The 21,351-nt window shown below is 37.0% G+C and overlaps 1 protein-coding gene across 1 annotated transcript in view; it reads right to left on the minus strand.

Annotated features, from left to right (window-relative positions):
- Positions 1-21,351, minus strand: part of DNAJC1 (DnaJ heat shock protein family (Hsp40) member C1) — a 71,399-nt gene that overhangs the window by 22,616 nt on the left and 27,432 nt on the right. Inside the window, exon 8 of the mRNA XM_017741409.1 lies at positions 19,977-20,143. Coding sequence (XP_017596898.1) covers positions 19,977-20,143 — 167 coding nt within the window. The remainder of the gene's footprint in view (positions 1-19,976; positions 20,144-21,351) is intronic.

The following is a 21,351-nucleotide window of genomic DNA, read 5'->3' on the forward strand; positions in this document are numbered from 1 at the left end:
AGTAGACAACAGCTCTTAGAGAATAGTGAGAACCTAAGAACAGAAACACGAAGTTTCATCTTCCTCATTATCAGGTCTTCTACGACATGCAGCAGCATGCTTTAGGACAGATATTCTTTCCTTCCTCACAGCTACCCTCAACATGGTTTAGGGACTTCCTAAGCATGAAGTTGAATCCATTTCGGTTACAAAGCTGTCCACTCTCCTCATACCATTTTTGCTCTAAATCAACATCATAAGCTGGCTTTCTACACATTCAGTTTCTCACTTCTTACCATACCCTGCTGCCTTTTCATTTCTCTGTCCCATATATTTCTGATGTGCTCTACAGCTTCAGATATAATATAGGAGGGAGAAGGAAAAAAAAAAATTAAAAAATAAAACCCACCAAAAACCCCACTACCTGGAAGCCATGTGATTTCTTTACCTTCTAAACACATAGCTGAGGAGAGTCCATAGGAAAAGATAGTACTCCTTGGAGAGATTTTTCTAAACCTTGCCTGTTTGAGAATGAGGATTTCACAGACATTTCAATTAGTGCTGCCCTGAATAACTCTGTTACCCCTTGCAATTCACTGCACTATAGACAATTTCCAGTACTGAACATATCCTTGCAGATATGAAACCCCTCTAGTGACATTTTGCAATAACAAAAATGTATGTTTCCTGTTCTTGATAAGCATTACTCTAAAGATTTTCCTTTCCATCTTAACATTACTTTGTCTCTCTAAGAAGTCTTGCTGACAGAACCTGTCAAAACCTTTATAAAATCCAAGTGCATTGTAAAGCTCTAATAGATAGTAAGGCATAACTTTTCTTTAAATTCACACTGACTTCTTACTATTATTTTTAAATTGGCACTCCTAGTAGTACCATTCATTTCATAACTTCGAAAAATTACCCAGTATGGAATTCATGCTAATCAGTCTGTACTTCCCAGAATCCTCAAGCAAGCTCAAAAATTGGTATCCTATTTCTATCTTTCATTTCAAGGCTCATTTAAGTAATTGCTAAAATATTAACAGCAGTATTAAATGGATTGGATGTTAGAGTTCTTTTCAGGTCAATGAATGGTGAAGACCACTGTTCCAAGCAATTTGTTATTTATCATCCTCAGATGAACACTTCAACCTAAAACGTTCCCTTCTCACTTGTCTTCAATACATGATGTCAAAACTCTCTAAACTTCCTTGTAGTAAACATGGGTGAAAAAGACTTCTGGCCCTAGCATCTCCTTGAAACTGCTTTATATTTTGATCATCCAGTATTTCATCAAACTCCTTGATAGTGTCCCTTTCTCTACTTCTTGGGGGAAAAAAAAAGTAGTAATTTTTTTTCTTGGGCTTACTTTATTTTGGATTTGCATAAGCCTTTCCCTTTCTGAAGCTCGTCAACACACTCACCCCCCAAAGCAGTTATCTTCACTTTTTAGTCTGAGACAAGAATAACTTAATTCGAGTAAAATGGTTATATTTGTGGTTCCTCTGCTGGCTACCATATTGATTATTCATAATTTTGACAATTTTGTTTTACCTTCAAGCTATATGTTAACCCATCCTAACTGCATGTCAACAGATAATCTGTAAACATTGAAACAAACAAAACCAGAAAACCAATCCCCCCGCCCAAAAAACCAAAACCAAAATTCAACTCTGAGAGTTTAAACATATTACAAACCAAAATGCAAATATGTCCATAAACATATAATGCCAATACAACAGATCCCATATGTTTTTGGGAAAACAAAACCAGTTTCCATCTATTCAGAAACAATAACTAAAATATTTATTTACAAGTACACTTCACAGCTAATGCAGGTCAAAACCTAATTATTATTCAGCTCTCTCATTCCTAAGATGTGCCTAAATATAAATATAAATAAATGTACGTATGTATGCATGTATAGGTATCTTACTTAACCTCACCAGGAAGCCTTAATGAATAAGAGATTCTCTCACCACCATCTTCAGCAGTATTATTTGGTGCTGCCAGGGTATCTCTAGACTTAGAATAAGCCATAACTTAAGACTGAAAAATCCGTGTTCAAAAAGACGGACAAAAATCAGGGGAGGAGGAGAAGAATTAAATATAAATCAGGTTAAGAACCAGCTACATGAAGCAGTAAGACAATTTTTAAAATTTATGACTATATTCAGAAAGTTGCAGATACTCGAAAAACAGTATTAATCAGTCATCTTACAGAAAAGGTGGCAAACAGAGATACTTGAAAATGAAGCACAAGATGTGCTATATACTCACAAGATGAGTGCTATTACTCTACATTCATTCCAACATCTCTGCCTTTCACTTCTAGCCACTGGCCTTTCTCTGTCTTCCTCCCAGACCAAGCAAACCTTTAATAACAAGTATTTTCTCCCATAAAGGTCACTCTCCAAGTATCAGTAGACACCATTTCAAACCCTTCAGTAATTTCTACAGATTTTCTTTATAACTATTTTACCTTTTTTTTTAACCTTTTTTTCATGTAAATCTCTAAATGACAAACAGCCACGCAGAGCTGATTTTCCTTCTCCTTTCCTATTCATTATTTATTCCTATTTCAAGAGTTCAGAACCAAGAGGAGTTTTTAATACTGACTTTAAAAATGCTCCAGTTCTTCACCAATAATCTGTAGAAGGCACAGCAAAGCAGTAATTCTTAGGTTTTGCAGAACAAGAACATCTTGAAAAACAACTTTATATTACTTTAATAAAAGTATTTTCTTGTCAATAGAGCTAAAAGTGCTCAAAAATAGTGACTTGTTAATGCCTAGTCATTGATATGAAGTAATCTGGTTAAAGCTACATCACCTTGGAAAAACAGGGGATGTAAAAAGAATGAAAACACTTCAGTATTTCATTGCAAAAATCTTTAGAAATATGACTGGGAAAGTGAGAATTTTTTATCAGCTGACTGCAGGCAGAATTTTGGTAGCCAAGATAGCCTCTCTAAAAGGAGGTGAGGGGCTGCCCTGTGCTGGACACAGCCGGCTCCAGCAGACCCACTACAGGACACAGCTGAGCTGTCAGCCAAGCTGGTGGCACCTCTGGGAACCTCTGGTGGCACTGTATTTAGGAATGGGCAGAGTGCTGTGCAGCAGTCTGAGGGGAAATGTGAGAAACAGCCCTGCAGGCACCAAGGTCAGAGAAGGAGAGGAAAGAGGTGCTCCTGGCACCACAGCAGAGACTCCCTGGCAGCCTGTGGAACAGACCATGCTGGAGCATAGATCCACACTGCAGCTGGTGGAGGACCCACACTGGAGCAGGAAAGTGTGAGAAGGAAGGAGTGGCAGTGAGGAACTGTTACAGACTGACCAAATGCCTGCTACCCCAACCCTCAGTGCCACTGGGAGCAGGGAAGGGGGAGAGGAATTGGGAGAGGAGTGAAGTTGAGCCTTCAACTTCAAGGGGAGTGGGAGGAAGGTGTTCTAGGTTTTGTCTTTATTTCTCACAATCCAACTTTATTTTACCTGGCAATAAATTAAATTTTTCCCAAGTCAAGTCTATTTTGTCTGTGCCAGCAATGGATTACTTATCTCCATATCTTTACTGAGACCCAAGAGCTTTTTCATCTTATTTTTATAATATTCTCAGTTATGTTGAGAATAAGGAGTGAAAGAGTGGCTGGGTAGAGACCTGGCAGCCAGGCTCAGTACACCCACTGAACAATTATGAAATACCAAAATAAATGGTTTGTGTCTAGGAGAAGTTCTGGGGAACAATTTCTGGTGATATCCCCTTAAAACTACAGGAGATTACCCAGCATCTACAATTGCTGCTGCTGGTTGCAACAGTGCAAATACCAGATTTTAAGTAAAACTCTTCTAGCAATAAAGTAGCCTGCAGATCTACCTCCACAACAAATAAATATTAAAAATGTATCCCTTATTGGTATGACCTAACAAACTGGTTGAATTTCCTACACCAACTAATGATAATTTTAATAAAAAATTATTCCCTAAGTGATTTGGGTGCTTCTGAAAAAAAAATTATTCACTTTTTTTTTTACTACCTTATAAAAAAGGAAAATCTTCCACAGATGTCTACTTCCTAAAAATGTTATTATCACCTCTTTTAAATGGCAGAACATACTGGTTGACTTCACTTAAATGCTGAAGCCCTTTCATGATCACAAAGGTTCAAAGAGATTACAGACAAAAATTACAATTCTATAAAACACAGATAAAATGAGCACGTATTAAAAAGATACACAATCATAAAAGAGGTTGTTAGACCATAGATGTCCTCATTTAAAGTTAGAGAACAATTACTCCCTACACAGTCCTCAAATAGTATCAGAAGCCTAAATTAACTAATGAACTTTCTAACCCCAGTTTTCTTTAACTAGAGGTGTTTGGAAGAACCACTTCTATTTCAGTTTTACTTGATCAAGAAGATACAAGACATAGCTTATATCTGATGATTAAGATGTTTCTCTCAGAATACGTTCTTATAGTCAATTAAAAATGACATCACCCTGGAATTGTTTGAGACTAGGATTAAAGTCAATGAATAAATGCAGTACAGAACTGCAGAGCGGCTGGGATTGGAAGGCACCTCCGGAGGTCATCTGGTCCAACACCTGGCTCAAGCAGGTCCACTAGAGCCAGCTGCAAAGGATCATGACCAGATAGTTTTTGAATATCTGTCTCCAATGAAGGAGACTCCACAACCTCTCTACGCTACCTGTGCCACTGGTCTGTCACTCTCACAATAAAGAGAGCATGTCCTGATGTTCAGAGAGACACTCACATTTGCAATCATTCTTGTATCCTGAGCCACAAACCCTGTTAGAACAGTTAAATTTGGGTGAAGGTGCAAGTCATTTATTGATTAGCAAATTGTTAAGAAAGATAAAATGTTTTTTAAAGTTATACTTCCTAAAATTCTATGCAGTTTGATGGGAAAAATGGTATCTATCAAGCTCGGTGTAGAAATGCATCCAAAATCCTAAAACTCCTTAATGAAGTAACAAAATACACACAGAGACACAGCCTCCTATAATCCACTGTTGCACTTCTCATAAATCTGAGGGGTTTTTGCAAAGGTCATCATTCCTGTGGTATGAGGGATAACATTTCAGGAGCTACAGTTCTCATTCATCTCTCAGTACATACTCACCACACCATTTATTGCCTTCCTTCTCCTGCAAGTGCACCCACATCAAACTTTGACAATCCCAGAACACGTATTTTTTTCTTACATTGTACTCTTCCTCCTTTCTTAAGCAGATCCACCAATCATGCTGACACTGCTGTATGAAGACACTGAGTTATGAGGTTGGGACTGGAACTGAAAGACTGTTCTGGTTCTGGCCAGAACAGGGTTAATTTTTGCAGTAGCCAGAAGGAAGCATGCTTAGGACCCAGAGGTTATTCTATACCACCTCATGTAATCTTCTGGGGATGGGCTCCCTTAGAGAGCAGAGGTTGGGTATGGTCAGGGGGTTTCTGTGGGAGCTGAGCAATCAATCACATGTGATTCGTTCGCCTTTTCCTGTAAACTCTGTCATTACTATTGCTGCTGTTGCTGTTCATTTTCTTATCTCGTTGCTATTTCCAGTAAACTGTTCCTATCTCAGCCCATGATCTTTAACTTTTGTGCCTCCAATTCTCCTCTGCAGCCCATCACAGGGTGAGGGGTAGTGGTCGAGCAGTGCATGGTTTGGAGTGTTTCAGTGAGAACCCTAAATTGGGAAATAGCACTCCAAAACCACAACACTGTTCCGTAATGTCCTCTCCAGCAACAGTCTCATTAAATGATACTAAGAACCCTTCTTGGTAGTAAAGATGCTGTGTCTTCACCACAGCATCTGAGTTCACAGCAATACCTGAACTTGTGTAACAGAAGGAAACACAACTAGATGTTTTAAAGCTCATTCCAGCCCTAAGATACAATTTTTCATGAAACAGGATTGAACATCAGAAAAACAGATACTTTAAAATTCTGGTTCTTTGCAAAGATCTGCATACCTTAAGAACTTTATGAATCTGATAATATAATTGGGATGGCATTAAACAAAGTGCGTGATACTTTCAATTTATACATAAGCTGGAAACTCATCAATCTGTATCACTGGAAGTGGTACAGAACCAGGTTTACTGGTAGAAGGGTGACTAAACTTCCAGTATTATTCAGAGATCAAAACCACAAAAGGTACTACCAAATGGATGAAATAAGGTCCTTCCAGAGACATAGAATCTCACTTGAGAAAACATTAAAAAAAACCTTTTAGGCCAAGTTTTGTTTTGCTTAATCACAGTTTTCTGATTCTGTTCACACCCCTACAGCCAGTAACCTGAACAGAACAGAGAAATGCATCACAGAAGAGGGACATGAGCACTCGGGTTATTATTATTTACTCCAAGTGTATTCTGGACATTAGAAAATGCTTCAATGTGATTTTCAGCATGCTAAAAGGACCTGGAGGGTTCAAGGGGGAAAAGAAAATCTTAATCCATTCTAATAAGGACCTTGTTCCATAGCAAGTTCTCTCTTAACATATTATTATGTTTTAACATAAAAATATGTTAACTAGCTGTTCACAATGCATCAACTCATACACCATTTTCTTTTTAAAAGAAGGCGCTAAAGCCGAAGTGTTAAAGCATCTGTCTTTAACAATACACACCTGAAAAAGGCCACTGCTCTACAATACATATTTCCACACTTCAGGTTCTACCAGGCTTTGGGTCTATACTTAACACAAACCTTTCTTTAACCTATTGTTGTTAACATGACCAAGTACGTGCTTGGATGTTTCAAATATCCATCTACATTACCATAAAGCAATCTGAGTATTCCTCCTATGAAGTAGGTAGTTTTTAAAAACATGAAAAATAACTTGAATGCCAACATATTTTTATGGCTTTTGAAATTAAATTGTTTGATCATATTTACACAATGCCCAGGTAATTCTGTCTTTTTGTCATTACAGCAAACCATCAGGGGGAAAAGGTTACTTTTTGCCACATTCTCAAAATCGAATCTACTTTTGCATCACGCATGCCAGAGGAAAAATGTCACAATTAAATGGTTCATAAGTATAACATTAAAATTACTATTTAAGTCAATGTAATTGAACAGAAATTAAAATGTAGTTTTTAATTGCATATTACAACTTAAATGGTAGCACTTAGCAGAAAGTGTTAACTCATTTATTTTTTAATTGTTAGCTGCTTCAAGGCAATTGTTTTAATGCAGAAAAAAGTGAGAAGCTCTTCAGTAAATTTGATTATAGGACACTCAGGCATGTAGATCAAATAAAATATAGGTTGAATAGGTAATTAGGTTTGGCCTGTGATACATTAACGTGGAGACAAATTCCCAAAGAAAGGGAATGCATGTTTTTCATTTCATTCTCTCTCAAACACCACTCTATTTGGATTCTGAAATGCAATTTAAAAAGTATTTCCATTTGATAGAGAACACAAAATTAAAAATCTTCTACAGCACATAGGTCAATGAATTCTTCAAGAGAAGAATTCTGTAAATTTCATAAACTTCAAAAAATAAGTGCATAGGGTACTAAGTCTCAACAGATTGCATGTGGCAACTTATTTCATAATTAGTTGACACATTAAAAATCTTTAGCCATGCTAAATTTACTGGAGAAGATGAGCCCAAGGGCATGCAGATACATTAAAGCATATGATTAGTCCTTACTAAAAAAGAGTGTTTTTCCTTGCAAGGTTATTTGACTCATGAAAATGTCAAATATTTAACAACATCAGGCTGTATACTCTCTTTTATCAACTTCAGTACAATATGCCATATTATGGGTATTCTGAAAACATTGACATATGGTATTTAAGTACCATTCAATAGACTAAACCATCCTTTGATGGTGTCATAATGAACAAGATACTATTACACAGCTAATCCTGCTGACTGCTCAGCAGTGCTGTCCTCTCCTTCGTCTTCCGTCCTTTGTCCAGCTTTTGTGTCAGGCTTCCTGGCACAATTTATCATAAAATAGAGATCTTACCTCAATAACTTTTGGGTTTGTTTGGTTTTCTGGTTTTTTTACATTGGTCTGTTGGAGGCAACATGTTTCTCCTACCTTCATTCATCTTAAACAGCTTATCCAAAATCAGGGGGCTTTTTGTGTCCCTTGATTTCCTTCAAATATAGTTTTAATTGTCTCTGAAGCATTTCACCACCGCAGATAACATCTAAAATAATGTTCTTTCTTTCACATCAAATGCAACTAAATTCTTTTACTAGCAATACTATCTTGCTCTAATGCCTGGATATTTTGATCTCTTAATTTTTAACTGAAATGCAGGAGGTACTTTGCATCCCCAAAGTGTATAGACATTCTGTGGAATGCAGTACTATGTAAGTATGACTCAGGACTACCAGTATACTAAAATCCAAAGGAAAAATTCAGCACCCTTCTCCAAATGGACAAGATTTCCAAAGATGATAACATTCTGCTATGAAGAATACCAAAATGTAGAGATTTGCTTTCAACATATAAGTTCACTTTGGTAGAGAACAAAAATAGAGATTGGTATCTAGCCGACAACCTAACAGATGCTCTGACATGGCTCAAGGCAAGTGTGAATTTTGGCTATGAAAGAGAAAAAAAAAAAAAAGGAAAGGAAAAAAAAATCTACTGTCCCAGCAGAATATGCCTGAAAGAATCAGAAACAATATCTGCATTTAGGACCCTAAACGGGCTACCTGGAAAATGTCATGAACATGGCCCATACTAAACTCAACTTCAGTTCTGTTTTCCAACAGTCTAAGTTGTCAAGTAGTAATGGGGAGGGGGGAGAGAGAATCTGAGAAGTTATCATGTATTCATAAAACACAGATCTGTGATGACAACCTCAAGCAGAGCACTGCCAAAAAACTCCCATATTTCAAAATTGTTAATTATCAAGAAATAGTATGCATGTAATTGAAAATAAGGACAACAGTAGTAAAACTAGGTAAACATATAAACATTGAACCTGCCTGTCAAATTCCCAAGTATAACCACAATGTTTGGGCTAAGCAAAAATCAAAGGTAGCCTTTTTTCATTCACACAGATTTTCCTTCCCATAATTTGTTGCCATTTGAAAATGCACCATTAACGCCAGTCTCATTCTTCCTGTGCTCAATTTCTCATTACCAGGCAAGTTCTCCAAACAAGGACAATAAAGAAAATGCCCAAAGCAGTGACAGATTGCAGTTACTGGTAAATTTTCAGTCATCAAGACCAGTATAGTTAAAAAACCCCCGAAACACACACATAACACTAGAAGTTACAAACTTAGATCCCCTAGTTACGAACCTAGAACCTCTATTGATATATTTTCTTTCTAGACCTATTCCAATCCAGATTTCCAATGTGAATTACAAATACCACCTAGTAAATAGTAAAAATTGAAGTATTATGTTTTCCATGTTCATGATTGCATGTTTTTTTAAAAAAACAAACCCAGGCACACAGTTTATTTTATGATTAAAAGTAACACCACTAGGAGGATTTTGGATGGTCAGAAGGCTGATGTTCCCTAAAGAGGTCTGTGTAAATATCTGATGCTATACAACACATCAAGTAAATGCATGCTGTAAATGCATGCTTACTTTGTGAAAGTCTGGGGGCTGCAACAAAACACAAGCTTTCCATAGTACTCAATTGCAAATGATGCAAGAACATCCACTCCTTCACAATTTGCATCTCAAGGATAGCCACTGTATTAAAAAAATTCTGTGTTTTGGAGATTATAGAAAGTGCCATCACCAATATGATAAACTTCACTACAATGTACCATTTCTCATACTGTGCCTACTTTAAGAGTACTCTCCTCTTTTGCAGGTTTGGGTAAGTAATGTATTATCCCGTAGCATTTTATAAGAATGGTTATGGACACAACTCCTATTCCTTTAAATGGAATGCAACTGCATGCTCAAGTGTGCTGAACTGAGAGTCTGAAGACTAAAGGTGATCTTTTCAAAACTGCATTCTGCCTGACAAAACCAATATAGAAAATAGCTGATTAACTAGATTGAGATTCTCTGAAAATTCTGAAGTGACAAAATGCTTATGTCAGTAGTACTAAATGGTTCCTAGGCAAGGCAAGACTACATACTTACTATAAACAAAAGCCAAACATGTCTGACATGGTTCAGTTTATTTTTAGTAATTGGAGTTTACCATAGATTACAGTTCCTAGGTAATTTCTATAAATAAACTTGACCAAACATCACTATAGTCCATGGGCCCAGGAAGAAAAAGAAAGGAAAGCAGCAGTACCATGCACTGTGAAAGAAGGTAAGATGCTGAATCTAACCAGATTTTAATTGGTTGGTCTGGAAAATATGATACAGAAACATCACTATGTATTTACACTTATAAATTAAAACTGGATTTATTTGAAGCTAACTTCATTCTCCAACTTAAAGATAGCTAAAATCATACCAAGAAAAGTAAGTAACTATTTTGCAACAGTTTGCACTTTTCAAATTCATGTTAAAAAGCCAAAAAGAGCAGCAGTGAATTGAACTACAGAAGTCAGTGCTATAAACTGCAAATTCTTTCTGATCCCTAAGTTGTGGATACTGTGAAAATCCCATTTCAGGGATATTTAACATCCTTGCCTCTCATTTGTTGCCGGAATTGTGAGGATACAGGGATTGATGAATTGCTCTCTCTCCCTTCTCTTGGATGGGCAGGCAAGTGGAGCAAGGTCACAGTGATTAACCACCTTTCACATCTTCTTCCAGCTCCTACCCCTGGTTTGTGCAACTACTCCCTTCTGCTTCTTTACTCTTCCTTCTGTAGTTGAGATAGGAGTGACTTTGTTTTGGGAAGTGAGTGAGGGAACTCCACCTAGGAAAACTAGGATTTCCACTACCCCCTGACTCCAACTGGGCTAAATCAGAGCAATCCCATCAGATGTTTTGCTACATCTCTCCCAGGCTGAGAGGAAAACAAAACCAGTGCAACAAAAACTATTAATTACAAAAGCACTGCACAATTTCTTGCAAATGTATGTAAAATGGATATGACCTCCAGGACAGAAGAGACACCACTAACGACAAAAGTTAGATCTTCAAGGATTGACTGGGAAAGATCAACTTCCAGTTTCTCCTCACAGGAATGAGGTTTCTCTTGTTTATGTCAACTACCAAGTTTTTCTGTGATAGACAACTACCATGTCTATCTCAGAAATGCAGCAGGACTTGAGATCTGAAATAAATTAACAAGTCCAACCAGAGTTATAAAAGTTAATGTAAAAAGCTATACAGCCCTAATTTGGACCCAGGCAGGTGCCTCAACTGAGATTATAGTACTGCCCAGTACAGAAGCAGAGCTGCATTTTAAAAACCCTGTGTGTTTGTCCCCACAGGTTAATACTTTGCACAATTAACCGGAGCTCTTTGGTAGTTTTCAACTGACAGACCCAAAAACCTGAGGACTACATACTGAAAGTACATGTGTGAAACTAGTAAGATTGAATTATGGCAGCAAGTCACATCAATCACTTCTTCTGGAACACAGATTCAGTTGGAAAACTACTGAAAGCTAAAATTTGACACCACAACATCTATAGCATGGTGTTGAAATCAGTGTATTACTCTTCTTGTCTGTACAAGACAAGAACCCATGCTACTATATTTAATTAGAAGGAAAGTTTAAAAACTCAATCAAAATCAGGAAATATCAGGCATATGTCAACTGTATTGCCTTAATTCAACACATATGCATGGCTGATTTATGTTTTTAAGTAGTGCATAAGTGTTTATATAACGTATTGTTACTATCTTTAGGAAATGTCCTTAGGGAAATATATATTTTGGTTCTTTGTTTCCTTTGCAATCTAGACTGAATTTTGGTTGTGCTGTGAAACATACCGTTTCCAATCCCCTTTTTTTTCTGGCTGTCATATCAAATAATTTCTCTGTATCATTAGGTAAGTTTTAATATTACCTTTAAATGTTTATAGCATGACTTTCCTGCTTGCAGTTCTAGCTGGCCTGAGCATAGTATATTTGAAAGCAGGATATTATTGAACAATATATTCTAAAAACACACCATTACTTTCTAGAAATACAAGAATAAATAAAGAAATTAAGTTTCGTATGCTTTGTTAATCAATCTAACCTAACTAAAGGTCAAAGAGAGAGAGGCAAAAAAGGAAATACATAAATTACACATACTTACATAGCAGTTATTCAGTTAGTGTTTATTCACAGTCTTTACATATTCATGACCTATTTCAGGCAAAACTCTGTAACTCTTGGTTTAATGCTTACTACTTGTGGCATTTGTCTCAGTCATAAAAAACCATTTTCTCTGAATCCGATGCTAGGAGAAATTAATTTTTTCATTATGTATTTACAAATACAATTTGTTCTTTGATGCATATTTGCCATAACATTGAAATCACCAACTTGAGATGCTAGTTAAAGAATATATCACCATCATCCTATAATTTTATTCTTCCTTAAGAAAACCTGAGGACTAAAAAGTCTTGCATGTTTAATACTGCAGATTAAATTAGATTCCTGACCCTAATGATTCGATATTCACAGCTCAAAAGCAGACAAGCCTTATTCTAGATTTAAATATGTGGGTCATCCTCTCCAAGGAAAACATAATAATTAAAAATAATGTTTTTTTAGAATCACATTTATTCTCTCCTTAAAGCTATTCAAGTCCAAAGTAAAGTACTTAGAGGCTTAAATACTCAAGACAGAAGCTTGAAAAGAAGGTTATTGTGTGTGTTTAAGGAAAGATGACTCAAAGAGTACATAAAAGTAAACAAATTTATTGTTTCTAAACAAAATAAAAAGTATACCAAATGGACAGAAATATGCTAAATACACTAATTTCCTATAAATAGACTGCTCTGGTTCAACAGTCACATAAAGAAACAAACAAATTAGCCATAAAACCAACAAAAACATTGGCTGTCAGTTACAACGCTTGAAAAATTGAAAAGGTCTTTCTGGTTTTCTTTTGTTCATTAGGCTGACTGACTCAGTGGCCAGCAAAAAGGAAAAGAAAGATGAATAGAATCACTAGTATGTAATTACATAAACATTTTAGAATAACCAAGGTGCCCAGCTATTTTGTTGGTATATCAAGGCCTGTTCCCTACATCACCAACATAACGTGTAACAAAAGAATGCCTTCTCATCACTCTCCTAAGGTGCCATGGAAGGTCATGGAGCAGATAATCCTGGGAGCCATCACAGTGTGGGACAACCAGGGAATCAGGCCCAGCCAGCAGAGGTTTATGAAAGGCAGGTCCTGCTTGACTGACCTGATCTCCTTTTCTATGATGAGATAACCTGCTTAGTGGATGAAAGAAAGGCTCTGGATGTGTCCACCGGGACTTCAGTGAAGTCCTTAACACCATTTGCCACAGCATCTCATGCAGAAACTGGCTGTTCATGGCTTGGCTGGTTGTGCACTTTGCTAGACAAACACCTGAATGGAAGGCCAAGCCCAGAGAGCGAAGGAGTTACATCCAGCTGGTGCCTGGTCACCAGTGCTGTTCCCCAGGGCTCAGTGCTGGGACCAGTTCTGTTTAATATCTTCATCAGTGATCCAGATGGGGGGATCAAGGGCACCCTCAGTCAGTTTGCAGACACACTGAGCTGGGTGGGAGTGTTCATCTGCTGGAGGGCAGGAAGGCTCTGCACGGGGATCTGGACAGGCTGGATTGATGGGGAGAGGCCAGAGCTCTGAGGTTCAACAAGGCCAAGTGCCTGTGCCTGCCCTTGGGTCACAACAACCCCTGCAGTGCTACAGGCTGGGGACAGAGTGGATGGAAAGATGCAAGCTGGAAAAGGACCTGGGGGTGCTGGTCAACAGCAGCTGAACATGAGCCAGCGAGTGCCCAGGTGGCCAAGAGGCCAATGGCATCCTGGCCTGGATCAGCAACAGTGTGGCCAGCAGGACCAGGGCAGTGATCATTCCCCTGTACTTGGCACTGGTGAGGCCACACCTCAAATCCTGGGTCCAGTTTTGGGCCCCTCACTATATGAAAGGGGGAGGTGAAGAAATTGAGGTGCTAGAGTGATTCCAGAGCAGGGTGTAGTGAGGTGGGGGTCAGTCTCTTTTCCCAGGTAACAAGCAACAGGACAAGAGAAAATGGCCTCATGTTGCACCAGAGGAGTTTTAGATTGGATACTAGGAAAAATTTCTTCACTAAAAGAGTGGTCAAGTTTGGAACAGGCTGTACCGGGAAGCAGTGGAATCACTGTTCTTGAAACTGTTCAAAAGGCACACAGACATGGCACTTAGACGTGGCTTAGCGGTGAACATGGTGGTGCTTAGTTAACAGTTGGACTTGATGATCTAGAGGGGTCTTTTCAAACCTAAATGATTCCATCATTTTAACTGTTATCAATATTTTATCACTAGAATTCTGTTGCACAGAAGAAAAATACATACGTTGTTCCATACCTGTCCACTGACCTCGGACAGGAGCCAAAGAAAATAGGTAGATTTAAACACTTATTTTTAAAAGCACGTGTATAATTTTTCATTCATAGTAATAACTGTAATGTAAATATGCCAACTGTAGGAGTAGCCTATGCAACATAAACTGTAGAGTTTTTTCAATATGCAAACCCCAATATTCTGCTTAGGCTGAGTCTGTGATATTTGCAGTGAGACTAAGCATAAAAATCCACAGGAAAGTCTGAACTCTTAACACTTTCAGTAACACTCTAATGAAGATTTGATTTTTTTTTTTTTTAATGAAGCATCTTTTCAGTAACACTACATTTTTAAGAGTTTGGTAATAGAATACTGAGATTTTCACCTCAGGGTTACTAAATTCAATATAGCCCAGATCAATAGCAACTCAAAGTCATCACCATTTGATGAGAATTTGGAGCTCAGGTTAAAATGTATTATGAACTTAGACTAGCTCCAATGAATAGCTTCGTAACTGACACTAACATGTATGGTTGCTGGCAGTCTCAATACAGAGCCTTAAATTCACTGGGAACACAGAGAGATTTACTTTCTAGACCTACAGTAATCCTTCTGAGTCAGGATTAAGGCCCACTAGCTAGACACTATGAGGAAACTCAGACTGCTAGCTGCTTACTTGTACCTGTCCCAAGAATAGAAGAGCATTAGAATCCAGACACACTTTTCAAATGGCATATTTGCTTCATTGCTTAGAAAGAGAAAATAAATTATTTCAAAACTAAATGACCTCAGGCTGCACACCAGAAGAGAATAACCCTTCCCTTCAAAGACCAATTTATTAAAACATCTGGTTTACACAGCACCTTAACCCTGCTAAGATACAAACTGCTTGCTTAAGAAATTAACATTTTTTAAAAGCCTGGAAACTGTATTCAGGTAATCTGTCATATGACATCTTGTTGGAACCCTGAGGATTAGAACAAGCACCACATTATTTGCTACTGAAGAAAAAGCATACTCAGATTTCAAAGCAGCACAGATGTGGGAAGATCCAAGGCAGAAGAGAGCAGGTGGCAGGCTAGCTGGCAATTACAAAACGTACAAGGTTATAAAATTACTGAGACTTAATTGTCAAATCTATACATTTTAAGCTAACAAAATAGTAATTCAGCATTTGTATGGCATTTTGTCTTTTAATGTTAGAAAGCAGAGATATCTCTTCTGTACATTTAAAGTTATTTTATATTGCTGTTCCACAGCCAACTTTCAAAAGAAACCTTTATGATTAAAAAGCTCACTCAGTTATCAATATCCTATATCTAAAACACAGTGCTTTGATGGCCCAGGCTGAGAAAAATAAAACCACAAGCTGCATTTTAACCAGAGAAGAGTTCAGCACCAGAATGATCAGTCTACAGTCCAATAACTAAGAAAAAATGGTAACTACTTTCAGCATCTACAATAAACCGTGTGAAAACAATACTTATGTATACTTTTATTTCACAGTATTTTTATTAATCCTAATTTAAAGGTAAAAAGTATAGCAAATGCAAGAGATGTATGCTAAGTTTCCCATTCTCTGTGCACAAAAATAGTTTTTACTACTCCTGCTTTAGTAAAATCAAGCCAGGTGCTCCTGCAATATCAAAAACACCCAAATGCCAAGAAGTGCCGTAGGATAACATGAAAAACAAAAATAATGAGAAACATCATTTTCTGTCCATACATCTGGTCCAGCTGGAAGGGATCAGGCACTGTCTTTCTCCACCTTTATCTCCTCTTTACAGAGCAAGCAAATATCAAAAGGTCAAAAGTATTCACCAGTCATTGAGACAGAACTTGGAACTCTATCTTCAGAGATGAATGAGTCAAATAATGATATGAAAAGGAGATTCCAGTGGAGACGATGAAGAATCTGTAAACCAAAAGGAATTATAATCCTGGTCCCACTGAAGACAATGATAAATCTCCCAGTGATTACTTAAGGGCCAAGACTTTCATGCAACAACAATATTTTTCATATAAGCAATAAACTCTCATGAAAACAACATGTGTTACAAATCACATAAAATCAAATCAGAACAAAGAGTATGAGAGAAATCCCACTGAGAGAAATGATTCATCAATAGCATGATTCCAAAACCAGTGAATACATATACTCCTGCACGAATATTTGCAGAAATGACTGAACAAGATCAGATGTAACAAAACATAGGTTCCTTTCCTTTCTTCCAGCTCCACATAATAGGCTGCGCAACAGGGAAGTAAAGGGTTAAATGGCTACTAACTAATGCAATTGTGGCTTAACAACATATTCAAGTCACAAAATAATATATCTCAAAGGAAGTTCATTCCCTCTAAATTTCCCTTAATTACTAACAAGCCTACACAGAACAAGTTTTTCAGTCACCTTTTAGTGACAGATAAAGAAAAAAAAAAACAACACAGAAATTCAAGCTAAGTAAATTAAGATCTCAATAACCTGAAAGAAGATCTTGCGGATCTTCTCCCTTTTCAGAAACAGAGAACAAATATTCAGTGACAAAACAAAAACAATCTTTGAAATAAACTTTTTCTTTGCTTGCTTTGAAGAGTTTTATTGATCAGCATGAGAAGGAGCTTTTAGCCATTCCTCCCAAGTTCATAGTCATATGCAGTTTGCATGAATTGTATAACCAGCACTATATGAATATACAATTTAGTCCTAGGTAAGTATATGATTTTCTATATATATAAAAACCTCTCTAGAGTCCCATTACTTCATTTCCATGCTCTCAAATACATCTGAGTCAGCTCACACTATTTCCAACAGATTGAGTTCAAGAACAGGATAGATGGAAAGGTTTCATAAGTGATCCAGGTAACATGCTCTCGGTATGTGCTTCTCCCCACATGTGTTCCCAAATATGAATTTAAGCACCCTGGCTGCAAAACAAATTGAGTATTTCTTTCTCTCTGAACTTATGAAAGGTAATAAGTCATAATAAAATATTGTAATTTTACCTAAAACAAAACTGGAATGCACTGGAAAAACACTGTATCCTGTTATTTCCCCATAGCCTCCCTTTTTTTTTGTGGTCTAAAACTCCAACTATTTAACCTTCCTGCATAAATATGATTTTCTAAATTTATTTTTACTGTTGACCCAGTCTTTCTCTTAAGTTTTTTGGTTTTTTTTTTGAAAAGCACAATGATCAAAACTATACTAAAAAGGTTCTAAAGGTGGATGGATCACTGCTACACAGAAATACAGAAAAATCACCTCTCAGTTCTGCAATACTGATATTATCTATCTCCCCATAGCTCGCTTCCTTTTATTACTTCATTTAATATTCAGTTCTAAGTAAAGAGTAAAAATATGGCAAGACTAGCTCCTTATGGACATAAGCTCAGTGCATTCTCAAACTTGGGCAGAAAAAAAACTTTACTATGCTATAAGCATGTTTTCATCCATGTAACCTTATGAAAAGAAAGAAGAAACATTCCTCTTTCTCCTTCCCTTCATAGATGATTTTACAATGCCTAAGAAGGAATCTGTTTTGTTCTCTACAGCCTGTTCTTTATCTACTTCAATACATAAATCCTATGGAAGCAGTAATCAAAAAGAAAAAAATCACAAAGAAAAAAAGAACTCAAAGTATTAAGAATAAATCAACCTAAAAACTGAACATAATCTAAACTTTCTATCAAATTAGGCACTTTGCACAGTGCAGCACTTCAAAAACATTAGTTCATGGATTATAGGCACCTCTAAAGTACAAATATCAACAGTGCAGAGCAGTTGATGAACAATATTAAATTATTGTAATCATCTACATTTGGGATACCAATAGCAGGGGAAGCAACTCCAGTTCTTACTCCTGGAAGGACGACAAAGTAACTATTATTTTATTAAACTACTTTGATTCTACCACACAGGTAACTGGTTGGCTGGCACAGTCCGCATCCCTGCCACAGAAGACAAGGAAAAAGAAAAGCTAACAGATTTCTTTATGAGTGAAGAATGACAATCCCAAGAAAAGGTCTGATGGCAAAATGACTTATGAAAGACTAACTTTTTCCTAAAGCAAGCAGAACTGAGAGGTGAACGTTACACACCACTTGGTTTCATGTCCGTGCAAGAGGCAGAAGAGGGATGCTGACCCAGTTCACATCTATGATGCGAAGTGAAGAAAAATATATGTATTTTTAAAATGGAAAATGTGTCAAATGACAGTGAGGAACAATTCACTTGTGGTACAACCATTTTCCCAGTGAGCTTATTACAAATCATATGACACAGACTTTCTCCTATTACATACAAATGGTTCCTACAGGCTACTAGAGCCAGTGACATACACTGTCTATTTCTTTGTGCAGTTTATGAATCTGTTTCCCTCCACTATTGTATTAAATGTCAATGTTGCACCATGATAACATATTAGCTGTCAAGCAAAGGAAGCACAACTCATCACAGTTTGTTCAGGTCAAACACTTTACCCGGACAGTATACCTACAAACTGCCTGATTGTCCCTAAAAGGTTAACCCCTTTTGTAACAGAATATAATTTAAAAAATACACTAATTTATCAAAGCAATGAGTTGCAATACTGAACATCCAGACAGAAGTGTAGAAAACCAAGTTAGTTTTTTTGAGGACATCTGAAAGGATGGACCTACAACTAGTTCTCCTAGCAGTGTCTCTCAAGACACAACTTCTATATATTCTGTGAGGAGGTGTAAATTTATATATGGAATAGGCCCAGTCTTATTCAAGTTCTGCGTTTTCATGGAAATTCAAAGACAGACTCAATTTCTGTCAGAGGGGAAGATGAGTTTGTGGATCCAGATGATTAAGCATGCAGCCAACCCAACTTCACTTCAAACACACCCTTCTCATCTGTCTTCCAAGGAAGGCAGATTTTCAAGACAGCTGATTAATTTACAACTTTTATTCTCAGTTCCAACATGAAAAATAAACATTTTCAAGCTAGTATGAATTAATAAAATTTACCAGAAAACAATTATGCTAACCGCCACTAAGAACCCTCATCTCTGAGTAGAAAGAACCTTAACAATAGGCCTAAACTGAATTGTTAGAACCTTCCCATGCATCAGATAAAATGCACGAAGTATGTAACCAGTTCTATAATCAAAAGATAATACATCTGCATATTAGGAAGTGAAGGTTTCTTCTTTTTCCTTTGCTTTTCTGTTAATAGAGAAGAATCTATTCTTGCAAGCAAAATGTTATTAACTGCAATTAAGAGAAAGAACCAAGCCTCATACAACTTGACAGCATTACATTCTACTAATTTCTAGTGAACAGGAATAGTATCTATATTAGAAACCCTAGAGAGCTTTCATATAGCTTAATCAACGGCATCCTATTATAACAACATTTCTAGTATCATTACACAAATTACACTGAACACTGATACAACTGATACTTTTTCTCTTATGTCTCTGCCAGACAATTAATACTTCTCTACACTTTAATGGTATATGAATATTGTGGTGGTATACACACAATATTCTGTTTTCCTGAGAGGTAAGCAAATGAATCAACATTTAAAATAAACAACAACATGAAAGATTTTGAACCTACCTTCTTTTTCTGGGTTCTGTTCCTGCCTCCCAACCAATCATCCATCTGCTCCTCAATCTCTTCAATTGAAGCTCCATGATCATAAGACGGTACATACACCCTTGACTCCAGAGCTGTGTATACAGGGAATTCTGATTTTGGTTTCTTGACTTTAGGCTTCTTCTCTTCTATACAAAAGTAAAAAGGAAGAAAAAGTAATGTTACTAGTACTGCAGGGATGTGTGATTCAGAAGCTGGTTTAGCTCCTCAGCTCTCATCCCTATCTTAAAATTTCCACTGAGGAAGTAGCTTCAATTTCTTTGTTAAAAAGAGAACCAGAGCTTTGCATAATAATTTTATTTTTATTAAAAGTAAATAGTAATGCACCCACTTAGCACATCTTCCATCTGAACTACGCCTGAAAGGGCCAGAGGAGTTAGGTCTAGTTACTGCTACACCACTTGGCAAAGAAAATTAGTGCAGGTGAAAGCACAGGAGCTGTTAAAAGATTTTGAAAGTCTGGCCAGCTTCAGAGAAATTGGCAAAGGTAGAAAGGTGAATTTTAGACAATTCTGTATTACTGTATGGTCAGCTATGCTAAGTAGAAGCTCCTGAGTCAACAGATGGCTTCTCTATTCCCACATTTCTCCAACCACAAATAGCTCTTTTCTAGCACTTACACATTTAGGAAGATTTAGATGTTGGATCTCATTTCTCACACTGATCACTGTTTTCTACTCTCTCTGCCCTCAAAATGATATTAAATGGGAGCAGCAAACTCATGGGAGAGGAAGGAATGACCACAAAAAACTAAACCCCAGCACGTAAAAATGCATCCACTATATAAGATAATCTCTAAAGTAAGATTTAAAATGGACAATTGACAGAACTTTAGGAAAGACAAGAAGATGAGCAACAGAAAGAAGCTTGAACACTCAGAAAGCATCCAGAAACCTCATGTGTGCCCAGTAGTACTCTTCTGTTTTTTCCTCTTGTTTTCAAAATATGCTGTATTCACAGTAAATAAAAGCTCCTAAAGTGAAAGAGGTGATCTAACATCCACTGCAACCAAGAGGGAAGTTCTACTCTTGACTCCACCTTTCCACTCTCCACTGCATGTCTTTGGGCTCCTCTCTCTTCTATTGTGTTTCTACAATCATCCAATCACTCAGCAAATTACTTCAATTTACTAAGTTAGTAGAAAATTACTCTTAATACCCAAACAAATAGGAAACAATCCAAGTCATTTAAAGGTAGTGGGCAAGGAAAAGAAGAACCATGCTTGTCTGATCAGCTTGTCTGCCTTTGCAACCATGCCCTAATACTTCAGAGGAGAAAAATCTGTTTTTCATGGAAACCTTTAAAAAAATTACTAAAGAGGACAGAGGACTGTTTT

The sequence above is a fragment of the Corvus brachyrhynchos genome, unplaced genomic scaffold (assembly GCF_000691975.1).
Source record: "Corvus brachyrhynchos isolate BGI_N302 unplaced genomic scaffold, ASM69197v1 scaffold167, whole genome shotgun sequence".
In the NCBI taxonomy this organism is placed as follows: domain Eukaryota; kingdom Metazoa; phylum Chordata; class Aves; order Passeriformes; family Corvidae; genus Corvus; species Corvus brachyrhynchos.